This window comes from Denticeps clupeoides, unplaced genomic scaffold (assembly GCF_900700375.1).
Source record: "Denticeps clupeoides unplaced genomic scaffold, fDenClu1.1, whole genome shotgun sequence".
NCBI classification, from domain to species: Eukaryota; Metazoa; Chordata; class Actinopteri; order Clupeiformes; family Denticipitidae; genus Denticeps; species Denticeps clupeoides.
Window position 1 is genome coordinate 23,299 of NW_021629942.1, and position 14,202 is coordinate 37,500.

At 48.9% G+C, this 14,202-nt stretch overlaps 1 protein-coding gene and 1 pseudogene across 1 annotated transcript; both read right to left on the reverse strand.

Moving 5' to 3' along the window:
* Positions 1-448: 448 nt before the first annotated feature.
* Positions 449-3,559, reverse strand: LOC114777997 (F-box/WD repeat-containing protein 10-like). Its single transcript, XM_028967051.1, has 11 exons — positions 3,510-3,559; positions 3,355-3,454; positions 3,159-3,265; positions 2,889-3,092; positions 2,677-2,798; positions 2,112-2,266; positions 1,635-1,777; positions 1,395-1,553; positions 1,102-1,280; positions 800-955; positions 449-729 (listed from the first exon to the last, which is right to left on the reverse strand). The coding sequence occupies exons 1-11, from the start codon at positions 3,557-3,559 to the stop codon at positions 449-451; spliced, it is 1,656 nt and encodes a 551-aa protein (XP_028822884.1).
* Positions 3,560-6,780: 3,221 nt separating this feature from the next.
* LOC114777998 (anoctamin-2-like) overlaps positions 6,781-14,202 on the reverse strand; it is a 12,398-nt pseudogene continuing 4,976 nt past the window's right edge.

A 14,202-nucleotide genomic window follows, 5' to 3' on the forward strand; every position in this document is an offset into this window, starting at 1 on the left:
TGGGGACAATCCTGTCTCGGAGGTCAACAGACAATTCCTTTCTTCATGCTTGGTTTGTGCTCTGACATGAACTGTCAACTGTGGAACCTTATTGGAGGAACCTGAGCTCAATTTGCTCTCTCAGTTTTTTATTTGTAATAAATTTGGCAAGTAAACTTTTTTCATTTTGTGGTGTTGTGTGTAGAATTCTGAGAAAAAAAAATTATTTCATCCATTTTGGAATAATGTGGAAAAAGTGATGCGCTGTGAAGACTTTCCACATGTTAGTACAGTAAAACAATATAATGAAAAAGTTTTATTTCACTATTATAAATATGAAATATAGTTTTTAGAATATGTGCTTGATGTGCTTGTTATTTATTCATATAATAGTTATATTTACTTCACTGGTAAGGAGGTTCCGGTATGTGGGCGGGGCTAGAGAGCAGCTGCTGGCCGTGACGGATGGTCAGCAGAGGACAGCAGCTCTTGGTCTCAGTGTGGACGGCAGCATGCCGGCTCTTCTGATTGGGTGAAGGGCGTGGCTTGGTGGAGAGGGGCGGGTTTTGCCATCGGGTCCCCAGGCGTCTCGTAGACGTGTGTTGTGCTCCATGTTTATTCGGGCCTCGGTCTGCTGGGTAACTCCAGCCTTCAGGAGGATCCGGTCCAGCGTAGGAGGGTGGTGCGTCCCACGCCGCTCCACCCGGGCGAGCACCGCCTCCTCACTCCGACTCAGAAGCAGATCCCTCGCTGTGGGAGATGTTCATGATTTTAAAAAGCTTATCTGAGGAGGTCAGGCAGACGTCCACAGCCACCATACCTGCCATGCTGCTCTTCCTGAAGGCCGTCAGTGGCCTCCCTGCTGAAATGCATGATGGGTGATGGGCAATAAAGTCTGCATGCTGGTCGGCCCACTTCCAGTACAGGTTCTGACACGGGGCCCATGGGGCTGTTCTTACTGGGTCTTGCTGGGTCCCTGGAAGAACACACACACACACATCATATCCACAACTCGACACATTCACACTCAATAAATATGAGATAAATGCCACATTAACCACCAATTACATTTATCTCTATAAAAATCCCTATTTTTCTTGTTGTAGATAATCCGTGACCTACTCTTCTCCCGCTGCATCAGAGGAGCCGTCCATCTGCGGCGGCCATGTCTGGAACGCACAGGTTCTCCTCTCGTGGTGTTCCCACCACGGTCAGTTCTAGAATGGTGTTCGCTGGACGAAGCCCCATCCTTCTCATAGAACTGGAGGAGCATCAGGCTGCTTCTGGTGTTCACCACCATGCTGCAGGACAGAAAACAGGCGGAGGTGAAGAGTGAAGAGGTCCACAGTGGTCCCAGTGGTGCCCCCTGGTGGTACGTTCCTCATGTTCCTGTCCTGGGTCTCTATCGTGCTCACCTGTCACTGTGTGTGTGGATGGACAGAACTGGACTCGGGTGGCCGCTGGCCTTCATCACCCTTAGACACTGTCCTGTCAGAAAGTGAAAGATCCGGATCTTTCCATCGGTGCAGCCGGTGACGAGGCGCAGGGAGAGGAAGCTCAGAGTCGTCACTTCTCTGTCACAGAAACATTAACTCCTGAATAATACATAATAATAAAATGGCCAGACCTGACTGTCCAGCAGCACCGGAGCTCACTTTGGATGCTGGAACTTCATCAGGCACTTCTTGAAGCGGCAGTTCCTGCTCCAGGCCACGGCCAGTCCGTCCGACCCGCCCGTCAGGATGTGCCACTGGTCCAGCGCCACGCATCTCACCGGACCCTGGTGTCCGCCGACGAGCTGCAGGAGTGGAGCCTTCTACAACATCTGGGTTCTGTGGATTTGCTCCTCATACATCCTCGGAGTACAGTTCTGTATCGTGGACTTTTGCCTTAATATTCCACATCCTCTCTCTCTCTCTCTCTCTCTCTCTCTCTCATGAATTTATACGATTCTTTCGATTATTAAACAGGTTTATTACTGTGGAGAAGCAGGAAGTCCGTCACAGCGGGAACCGCAGCTCCACACACACTAAAACTTCTTCGTGGTGACGGGACGTGTGGATTTTGTGCTTTTGTATGTGCGTGTGCTCCATGCCCCGTCACCATGACCTTGAATGACCTCTGCAGCTCACCTTGAGAAGCGACGCCGTCTCCAGGCTCCACATCTTCACCTGTCCGGCGCTGCAGCCGCTGACCACCGTGACCTCGCTGACCTTCACGCTGAGGACGGGCCTGCCGTGCCGAAACCTCAGCCGCTCGTCACACCTGCCGGTCTGGAGGTCCCACACTGTTGGGAGACAGGACCGGACAGACCACGCCCACTTATGGACATTACAGCGTGGTGTCTGGCTCGACTTTTACTTCTGTCAGGTTTGTCCATCCTGAGCTCCGTACTAAAGCCTCCTGTTCACTCTCAGCAGTCATCTGACCTTCCTCCTCTTTAATGGTCTTCCTCATGGTGACGGGACGAGACCTGAGAAGCTCTTCCTTTCTCCGTATCCACGTTCTAGATGTGGTCATCACATGCAGTCTCTCCTGGCCAGGACATTCTGCTTACTTCACATCATCATGTCTCCAAAGCTCAGGTTCTCCTCTCACTCACAGCAGAACCTGGCTTTTCTGTTTCTTTTGTCAGGAGCTACAATAAACCAGGACCTTCTGGGTTTAGGGTTTTTAATCCATCCAGCTCTCACTCACCCTTCACCCTGCAGTCTCTGGCCCCCGAAACCAGAACGTCTCCATGCAGGTCCAGGCAGGTGATGGAGCCAAGGTGACCACGAAGGAGCATCGTGCAGGAGCCAGACTGCAGGTCCCAGCACCTGTGAAGTGACAACATGGCTCAGGATTTCTTAAAAGGGTTGAAAAAGATTTCAGCCTTGAACCGAGTGCACCTGTGGACGACCTCTGACCTGATGGTGAGGTCGTAGCCAGCGCTGAGGACCAGGCCCCTCTCTTCACACAGCAGCAGGGCCCGGATGCTGCCTGCGTGACCCCTGAACTCGGGTGGAACGACCCGCAGTGACGCCACGTTGATCAGCTGGACCACGTGCTGCTTGGAGCTGATGGCCACCAGCTGCTGGCCGGTGGAGTGCACCACCCTGGCCGCGTCGTCCCTGTCAGGGACGGTGAGAACGTCACTCCACCAGAACTTCCATTCCTGGCCGCACGACACCACCAACCTGTCCTGCAGGACCAGAACGTTGTAGAGGCCGCGGTAAACGTCTCGTTCCTCCATCTGCACAGGCCTGGTCTTCACGCCGCAGTACACCGAGCTAAAAGCTCCGCCCTGAAAAGCACCAGAAGCACAAGACTCTACGTGCTTCCTCCCAGGATGAGTGTTCAAGCAGCGGGAGGAACAGGTGAGGAACCTGTTACCCTGTATGAAGAATCATCTTCAAGAGTCCCATCGCCAACAGGCACCAGCACGTCCTGCAGGGTGGTGATGGTTCCACTGGCCCTGGAGATGCTGTTTACCCTGTAAAGGTGACAGAACATTAGAATGTCCTACAGTTCCACGTACGACTCTCTACTTGTGAGATGGTTCCACCGGCAGGGCCTTCGCCTGCATCTTCCTCTTCATCGCCACCTCAGCTTCCTCCTGCACCTCCTTAGCCAGACCTCCCAGTGCAGAGAAACACGGAGGCATCTGTGCAGCGTTGGTGCATCCAGGAGACCTGCACCAGCAATCAGTAATGAAGCAGAACTAAATTTGTGCACTAATCCATCTTCATCAGCTGCTTTTAATATACATCTCATACCCAAGATCCTTTTGGCCAGGTGGACAGGAAGTGCACGTATGAAGTCCCGGTAAAGACCTACACCTGAAAGAGATCTGGAGGACCTGGCCACCACCGTGAGAGCAGGGTCCACCAGATCTTCACAGCCACTGAGGTCCCTCCTGACGCTCCTGAGACTCTTCAGGTCTGGTTTCAGGGACCAGGTCAATATTTCACCTGACGTTGATTCACCAAGGCGTGTGAGCAGTTCTGGACTAAAGCACGTTCCTTCAGGGATCTTCATCTCGCCGGCCTCCATGCTCCCCACATCCACCGGTCCATAAACAGAACTGGCCTGGACAAGCAGCTCCAGATCCGGGTCGTCATCTGAGTGAAACGAATGACTGGACTCTGGTTCTGAAGCATCTTGAGCTGCTGTGAAGGTCAAGAAAGATCAACTGAAGATCAAGAAAGGCACATTTCTCAGCTGAATTTCATACCCTGCTGAAGGTTCTCTGTCGGACCAGCAGAACCCGGGCCAGGGTTTCCCATCATCCTCAGCAGCTCCATGTCGCACTGGGACAGAATTCCCATCAGGTATTGCGTCTGGGTCCGGACGGGACAGCGGCCGAACCAGTCCCAGGTGTCCCGCATCTCGGGTTCCCGGGAGTCCCCCGCCCTCCTCGCGCTCACCTGACCCCGCACACCTGGTCGCGAGCGCGCGTACGTCACGTCCTTCCCGCGCGTCGCGTGCAGGACGTCGTGGACGCGGGAGAGCAGCGCAGCGTCCGCGCAGCGCAGCAGAATTCCGGTCAGGAATCTTCTCTTCTCCCAGCTCCCGGTCCGCAAGAACCACCGGGTCTCAACTGCGTCCGCCATTTTCGGAGGCGCTTCGCGGGTTGCCAGGCAACGCAGACGCCGGAAAAGCCGTTCCAGGAGGGAGGGGTTCATCTGCATTTGAACTAAAATGATCTCTGTACATGACAGGCGCCTGGGGAGCAGCGTGTGGGGACGGGACCTTCATCAAGGGGACCCCAGTGGTACCTTGGCAGGTCGGGGGTTCCAACCCGCATCTGTACAGCCATGAAAGGCCATGACAGGCGCCCGGGGAGCAGCGTGTGTGGGGGACCTTCATCAAGGGGACCCTCGGTGGCATCTTGCCGGTTCGGGATTCGCTCAAGGGAGGGAAGAAAATAAAAAAAATATTCATATCCACATTGTGTGAGGACATGGGAACCAGTAAAATAATTTCTCGTGCAGGTATTTTATATAAAAGCACCAACACTGTCAGGATGGAGAAATAAACGATCTCATGACTGTGTTATAAGACCACGGAGTCACATCCCTACGAAGCTCCACCCGCATGACCAGGGTGGGGTTGATACCTTCTGGAGGTCAGAAGGCCTCCTGGCCGGATGAGTTCAGTGTGTGTGAAGCGATGAAGGGTCACAGGTCAGATTCTTCACTTTAGCAGAATTTATCGAGAGGAATAAAGTTGTTCTTACATGATGTTACGATTGGTGTCTCTCTCTCTCTCTCTCTCACACACACACACACACACACACCGGGTTCTTATAGCGTCCTGTCTACAGTGTCAAGCTGTACGTCTAGTGGCCACAATACAAGATATTATTCACGAGAGAGAAGGGACAGCGGAATCAGACAAAAAGCATGAACTTAAAAAAGTTGGAAGAATTACATACTAAATCCTTCAAAATAGTTTATATATTATTTATAAATCATATAGACTCAGTCTCAGTGTTTAAATCTAAACTGAAAACATATCTGTCTTCTGTTTAAAGTCCCACACACAGTGTCCATTATAAAGTCGACTTTATCACACAGTCCCCCTGTTAGACACAGACAGTGTTAAATTCGCCCTAGTTAGGCTGTCCTAGTTAGGGTACCGGGCCACTGTAGCCCAATATATCACTAGTACCACATATTTCAGTACCAGGCGTACAATGCCACCATGTGCTTCTGGCAGACACCAATGAACAACTGACAAGACAACTTACCAGAGGGTCACCACAGCCACCACCACCACAACAGCTAAAGCCTCTGGGATCTTCAAATGGACCAGTAGCATCATAATGGACACGTAATGTCAACCATGACACTGGACTAAAACCTACTCTGCACTGTCCAGGACCTCCAAACATGGACAGATGCTGTATACTACACTTTGGACTTCTCCACTTCTACAACTGTAGGACTTTTCTCTTACTGGACAAATCACCACCAGCCCTGCACTGACACCATTTGCAGGCTCACTCTACCCTGGAAGGGGGTCCCTCTCTGTATCACTCCTTCCCAACGCTTCTTCCTTTCTTTTTTTTCTCTCCTAGAGTTTTTTGTGTGGAGTTTTTCCTTGTGTGCAGAAAGGTCAAGTGTGGGGGGTGTCAACTGTAGGGTCTGAAAAAGCCCATTGAGACATACTGTATGTGATTATGGGCTTTATAAGAAATAAATTTTGTTGTTGTTGTAAAGTCAGAAGTTTTTAAAGAGTATATTAATTATTTTACTGGCAGTGAACTGCATGGGCTCACAAAATAATCATATTCAAGGCAAAATAAACTTAAACTAAGGCAAAAAGTCACTGAAAAGACCAAGAAGCAAAAACAAAAACTGCTTCAGATGGCTGGATCTGAAACTTCTGCAGGCTGCTTTCCTCCTCGTCCCGCCTCTCTCCTCCTCGTCCCGCCTCTCTCCTCCTCATCCCGCCTCTCTCCTCCTCATTAGCATTTAAAGCTACAGTCCTGGGAAATCTGATTGTGGGACTGGATCAAAGTGGCTGTAATTCTGCACCACGGCGGAATTTGGGAAAGAGACGTCAGATCCGGTATTAGGGGACCAACAAGACCAAAATAAAATCATGTCGGGACCGTTAACCAATCAAAATAAAATACACCGTAGTTGGTCCTAAATATGACGATTATATGTGCGGTGAAGACTTCATAATCCCAAATGGTTTAATTTTTGGGTCACTGTGGTTTTAGAACATCAAATACACAGAACAGATGGACAGAGTGGAGGAAAGGAGCTGAAAGCCACGTAGAAGAATGTTGAGCACATTTCACGTTCAGTCAGTTATATCAAGTTTTTATTATGAACAGTAATAATATTTTTATCAAAATTGTACGAACAGGGCGCTCTGGAGACATGTGTCTACATTAGAAATGTAGTGTCACAGTAAAGGACTACACACTGATGGAGGTGTAACACTCCTCTATTCATAAAAAAGTATAAAGTACATTAGTGTCACTTGTGGTTTCCTCCCCCAGAGGCACTGATGAGTTCTGTCATCAGAAGGGGAGTGAATGTCCGTCTCACCAGCCAATCAAAGAACAGAGAGCGGCCTCAACCTACCAATCAGACAGCAGCAATGCCTCACGGTCTAATCAGAGAGGACGTAATGGACCTGCTGTTCAGATCTAGTCAAGGGGTCTGCTGACTGTGACCTCTGTTGCAGGTTTAGGGACAGTTTTTAAAATGAGTGTCCCGGGTCAGTTGGCTTCGTGACGGGGCCACCTGCTGGCTCAGGTGGGTAAAGCTGGTGGAGTGGCTGGGTCTGGGACCACTTTCCCCCGCCTCATGGACTCTTTGGTGGGGAGGGAGAGTCTGGCAACGCCCCTTTGCTCTGGCAGCTTCGGTCTGAAGGAGGAGGACCTTTCAGGATGGCTTTGCTGAGTTGGAGATCTGATGGCGGCCTTGATGGAGGCCGTGGGATGGCTCGGGACTGTTCACTCTCAGACGGCGGCCTGGGATGGACGCTTTATGATGTTCTTAGTCTGTGTGCACTCTGATGGTGGTTGTGGAGGGACTTTGAGGGCGTCTGACATCAGCTGGCTGCGTGATGGTGCCACCTGCTGGTCCAGATGGGTGAAGCTGGTGGAGTGGATCGTTTTGGCAAGAAATTCTACTTCCGGTCCTCGCCGATTGGAAGGGAGCGTCCGGCAGCGGCCCTTGGCTCTGGAGCTGCGTTCTGCAGGAGGAGGGCCTTTCAGAAGGATGCTGGAGGTGAACAGGGTTGTGGAGGTTTGCTCTGAGAGCCCTGGGTGGACTTGAAGAGTTGGGGTCTGATATATAAACTTCTGTAAACTGCAGGTCTTCATCAGGATTTGTCTGCAACTTCTCAGTTTCCATAATGAGGGTTAAGGTCATGGTCAGGATCAGTGATAAGCTTGGGGTCTGGACCTGGACCTGGATCTTGACCTGGATCAGGATCAGGATCAGGATCAGGATCAGGTTCAGGTTCAGGTTCAGGTTCAGGTTCAGGTTCAGGACTGCTTGACCTAGTTCTCTGAAGCCAGGTTCTTCTAGATCAACTCTGTCCTCAATGGTGGTTTGCTGCTCTGTGATACAGCTTCCTAGAGACTCCTCCTCTTCTGCACTGTTAATGACGACATCGTCCGCAATCTTTGGGTCGGGACAATGGAGGAGGTTCCTGAGCAAGAAGCAGCTCCATCAGGGCAGCCTTCTCCCTCTTCACCTGCTCCTTCAGTGACTGCGGGACATTAGGGATCAGCCATGCCACCAGCATGCTGAGGAACATCGCCAGATTCTGCACAAAGACAAAGACACATGGTCATAACACCTCCAAGATCTGCAGAGTTCTTCCTTATCATGCAGAGTTCCAGGACTCTGCTTCATTTACATTTAAGGCATTTGGCAGACTCCCTTATCCAGAGCAACTTACATGTACCATCGATGAAGTGATCAATAAGCTTTAGAGGACAAATTTCACTGTGTGCACCGTGTGCTGTGCTGCAGTGTATCATAAGTGACAATCACTTCACTTTCACCTTTCACCTGATGTGATGATGCGATATTTAGTAGTATTACTGTATTGTTTACAAGTTGCCTGTATGAGTGCATCTCCACGTCAGTCACGGCGCTCATGGTTCCCATCAGATAGATAGATCGCATGTCTACTCAACTTCACACAACAGCGCCATACCTGGAAAAAGATGACGAAGGCCAGGCGCGCCGCCAGCACTGACCAGTACTGCTTAGACAGCTGATACGACTGCGGTGACCAGGGAGGGTCCCGGTAGTCCTTATACCTGAAACCCAGAGTGATCAGCAGGCTGCTCTTCACAAACCATCATCGTGATATTATCCTAATCATCACCCCACCAAACCGTACCTGCAGATGCGGAGGTCTCGGTCGAACCTGCGTCTCGCTGGGCGCCGTGTCGGGTTTAAAGTTGCTGGTGTTGAAGTAGGCGAGCGTGTGGCTGGGTGAAGCCGTGCATGGTGCCCGTCTCGCTGTAGAGGTACTGATAGACGAGCCGGGGGGATGAACTCCGAAGTGAAGGAAATCACAAAGGCCTGGTCAGAACAAGAAGCAAGGAGATGCTGACCAACTTTAACTTCTGGACTCCATCCCCCCACATTCACTTTACACACCCTTCTCGTTACGTTACATATCATTTATGTTTATTTGCATAATTGTAACACTTTAAATTTGTACATTTGCATATTTGTAATGTGAGGTCAATAGTAGTCGCACAAGCATTGACTGTACATGTGAATCTGAATTTACATTACTTACACACACTGTTCTACACACACTGTTCTATACCTGCTGTTCTATACACACGGCTACACAACCTGATCTATATACACAGCTACATGCGCTGTTCTATACATGCTGTTCTATACACACGGCTACACACACTGATCTATATACACAGCCACATGCGCTGTTCTATACATGCTGTTCTATACACACGGCTACACACACTGATCTATATATAGAGCCACATGCGCTGTTCTATACCAGCTGTTCTATACACACGGCTACATACACTGATCTATATACACAGCTACATGCGCTGTTCTATACATGCTGTTCTATACACACGGCTACACACACTGATCTATATACACAGCCACATGCGCTGTTCTATACCAGCTGTTCTATACACACGGCTACATACACTGATCTATATACACAGCTACATGCGCTGTTCTATACATGCTGTTCTATACACACGGCTACACACACTGATCTATATATAGAGCCACATGCGCTGTTCTATACCAGCTGTTCAATACACACGGCTACACACACTGATCTATATACACAGCCACATGTGCTGTTCTATACCAGCTGTTCTATACACACGGCTACATACACTGATCTATATACACAGCCACATGCGCTGTTCTATACCAGCTGTTCTATACACACGGCTACATACACTGATCTATTACACAGCTACATGCGCTGTTCTATACATGCTGTTCTATACACACGGCTACACACACTGATCTATATACACAGCCACATGCGCTGTTCTATACCAGCTGTTCTATACACACGGCTACACACACTGATCTATATACACAGCTACATGCGCTGTTCTATACATGCTGTTCTATACAACACGGCTACACACACTGATCTATATATAGAGCCACATGCGCTGTTCTATACCAGCTGTTCTATACACACGGCTACACACACTGATCTATATATAGAGCCACATGCGCTGTTCTATACCAGCTGTTCTATACACACGGCTACACACACACTGATCTATATACACAGCCACATGCGCTGTTCTATACCAGCTGTTCTATACACACGGCTACATACACTGATCTATATACACAGCTACATGCACTGTTCTATACATGCTGTTCTATACACACGGCTACACCACACTGATCTATATACACAGCTACATGCACTGTTCTATACATGCTGTTCTATACACACGGCTACACGCACTGATCTATATATAGAGCCACATGCGCTGTTCTATACCAGCTGTTCTATACACACGGCTACATACACTGATCTATATACACAGCCACATGCGCTGTTCTATACCAGCTGTTCTATACACACGGCTACATACACTGATCTATATACACAGCTACATGCACTGTTCTATACATGCTGTTCTATACACACGGCTACACGCACAAGCATTGAATGAATTTGAATTTACATTACTTACACACACTGTTCTACACACACTGTTCTATACATGCCGTTCTATACACACGGCTAGACACACTGTTGTATATACACAGCTACATGCGCTGTTCTATACCAGCCATTCTATACACACGGCTACACACACTGATGTATATACACAGCTACATGCGCTGTTCTATACCAGCTGTTCTATACACATTTTACATATAATCAATGTAATTGACTGCTCTCTCTCACACACACATACACCACTTGCACTTACATTTGTGATGACAGCAAACTTGCTGATACCACTCAAAATGTTGTACCATATTCCTGAAGGAGGGTAAAAAAAGTAAAAGTGAGCTTTGTGGAATATGTTCCATCTCAGAGGACTAAAACCTGCAGTTCCAGTGAAATTACACAAGGTGGCAACTGGGAATTAAATGTGAAGAGAACATTTGCCACACAGACCAGCAGGGGGCAGAAATTTACTTCGCTGGGTTAGTAGCTGAGTGCGGTGGGAGAAATGGCGTAGTGACAACACCCACGTGATGGCAGGATAATACACAAGCGTCACTCTCGGTATCCAGCAGCATTCTCATTATTTTCACTATAACCAGCAACTGGACAACAAAGTGCAAACATACGATAGGATTTTACATTTTAGATTGGCAGTACACTGTGGAAGGGACCGTGAGTGCTGGTTGAACTCATCGGGAATCCGAGTTTGACTGCTCACCAGGGGCCTGATGTTCTAATGTAAGGTGCTTTGTGAGAATGTACATTTAAAAAGTGCTCTATAGAAAAAGCCCCAGACAAGCTGGCATCACGTCTTTTCTTACTTTACTTTACCTTTATTTAGCAGACGCTTTTAATCCAAAGCGACTTACAAGAGGAAGACACCAGCAATTCTCGTTTGATTTCTATAGAATATTGAGTTTACAAACTAAGAGCCCTGATAAGGCTCAGACTTGTCAATGAAGATCACGCTCAGAGAAGAGCATGCTCTTTTCTCCTGACATGGGAACCCTGTGTAAGTGTGTAAGTGTGTGTGTGTGTGTGTGTGTGTGTGTGTGTTTGTGCTTTTTGTACCGATTTCCTTCGCTCTGACAGCATCTGGTCGGCGAATCTCAGTGACGAACTTCGCTGCATCCAGTCGAATCTCGATCACGTTGTTGAGAAGAGCGAAGACTGGGGCCAAAGGGAAGGGAGGCCACAAACAGCGTGACGAAGCCGTACTGAATAACTGAGGGTCAGGAGATAAGTCGTGAGGAATCCTGAAGTGAATACGTTACTCGCCTGTTGGTGTTAATTCACGTTTGCACCGCTGGTGCTGGTTCTGAGCTGAGTTAGTTTAGAGTTGGTCCTGAGGAAACTGTGGTCAGCCGTTAGTCCAGGGTACCCACCCATCTCCATGTACTCGGGACTCAGGCCCTCGTACGGTTCCAGGCTGTAGTCCAGATCCCAGCGCTGAGGCTACTCTGTTGGGATCTTCGGCCTCCTCTTCCTGGTCCCCCTGTTTCTCCTCCTTATATTCCCGGTACATCTTCTTCAGCTTTCTGAAGGGCCGGAGAGGCAACATACTTTTATATTTTATATAAATGTGTGGAACAGCATTTCAAGACACTGCTCAAAAAATAAAGGGAGCAAAAATTTAAGACACCAGACTACAGGAGGATCTAAGACTACAGGACTACAGGAGGATCCAACTTTTGCTGTAATGTCCGTAAAACAAGTCAAAAATGAGGCTCAGTAGTGTGTGTGGGCCTCCACGTGCATGTAGGACCTCCCTACAATGCCTGGACATGCTCCTGATGAGGTGGCCTGGGACTAAGCATCACCAACTCCTGGACAGTCTGTGGTGCAACGTGGTGGATGGAGTGAGACATGATGTCCCAGATGTGCTCAATTCATCCATATCATCTATTCCTTCATCTTGCAGGAAACTGCCACAAAGAAATGCAGCACGACACCATTACTGACCCACTGGTTATGCTGGATGATGGCAGAGGCAGCGGAAACATCCTCCAGACTGCGCTAGTAGAAACTCCATGCTCCGGACACCACGCCACAGCTCGCATTGATGTGCCATCCTGGATGAGCTGCACTACCTGAGCTGCTTGTTGTGGGTTCTAGACTGCGTCTCATAGTACCACTAGAGTGAAAGCACCGCCGGCATTCAAAAGTGACCAGAAACATCAGCCAGGAAGCAGAGGAACTGAGAAGTGGCCTGTGGTCACCCACCTGCAGGACCTTTATTGGGGACGTCTTACTAATTGCCTTTTAGTAACTCAGAGTATATATAAATGTCCATGTAAGAGTCTGGATGATGATTACTTCCTGTGTGCGTGGAGGGACTCACGGTATGGCGATTTCAAACACGTTGTTCTGGATGAAGCTGCTTGCCCAGCATGATGATGCCCAGCTGGATGCAGACCTCGATCAGGCAGCCGCTGGGAGCGCACTGGACAGAGCAGAGCCCAAAATAAATCTGCTGTTCTAATAACGCGTCGCTTTCCGTCCTGTTTTTTTCAAGGATTATCGAACTCGGTTTCATCAGGCACAGTTTCTTTAAACTGCAAACACAAACAAAGTCAGCTCATCTGTTCCTGTCATGTGGCACAACACGTTCCAGACCAATTCAATAGGACTTTTACAGTATTATTACTGTATTATTATGTGTGGATGTGTGCTATGTCTACATTTATATTCCTGAGTGCAGATATAGAGAGTCACATGACGCCGCACCTCCTCCATCCTAAAATCTTTAAACACGTAGACGTAGTCCCCCGGGCGACCCGCAAACCTGCAACAGCGGTGATAAGCAGCAGGTGAAACACTGTGTTGTAGGTGTGTGTGAAATGCAGCTTTCTGATTGGTCCAGGGCTCACCTGCCCTTGAAGAAAGCCACGTAAAAGACAGGAGCGAAGGCGTTCATACTCTTCAGCAGAAAGGCCTTCAGGATGACGTGCTCCTCAAACGCCGCCTCTGTCTTGGGAATCTCTGAGGTGCAGCAATGTATACAAGCATGAGCACACACACACACACTCACACACACACACACACGCACACACACAGAGACCCTGACCCAGCTCGGTTATCCAGGTAGCGATGGCTCCGTAAATCTCGTCCAGCACCAGAACGATCAGCAGGTTGATGATGACGGCGGTGGTGGTCACAGTCACGCGCACGTTGGCTTTGGCCTCGTGATCCGGGTTCATGGACATGACAGCAAACACACAGATACGGTACAAGATGACGCCCAACACGGCAGAGAACGTCACCACCACCTGATGAGAGACAGACACCAGCAGACAGTGACGTGCAACCTACAACCGTGTCATACAAACACAGAAGGGTGGAGTCTCACCATCAGGAGAATGGAGGAGATGTTGATGCAGTATCCTGGCAACCGGTCTCTCCACGTCAAAGACTCCAAAAGCAACTGGAATATGGACACCGCCATTATTATTTTTATTATAAGTAATAGTAGAAGTACTATTGCTAGCAGTATTTTCCCTATGATCTCGAAAAGCACATTATTACCCATGATGCATCATGAAACTACTG

Bases quoted from the DNA above. Each gene is read 5' to 3' on its own strand.
- LOC114777997 (XM_028967051.1), bottom strand. From the start codon at position 3,559: ATGAAGAGGAAGATGCAGGCGAAGGCCCTGCCGGTGGAACCATCTCAC. The intron at 1,778-2,111 runs GTGAGCTGCAGA...CCACTCCTGCAG, and splicing joins AGACGGCGTCGCTTCTCAAG to CTCGTCGGCGGACACCAGGG. The intron at 1,281-1,394 runs GTGAGCACGATA...TCTGTCCTGCAG, and splicing joins ATCCACACACACAGTGACAG to CATGGTGGTGAACACCAGAA.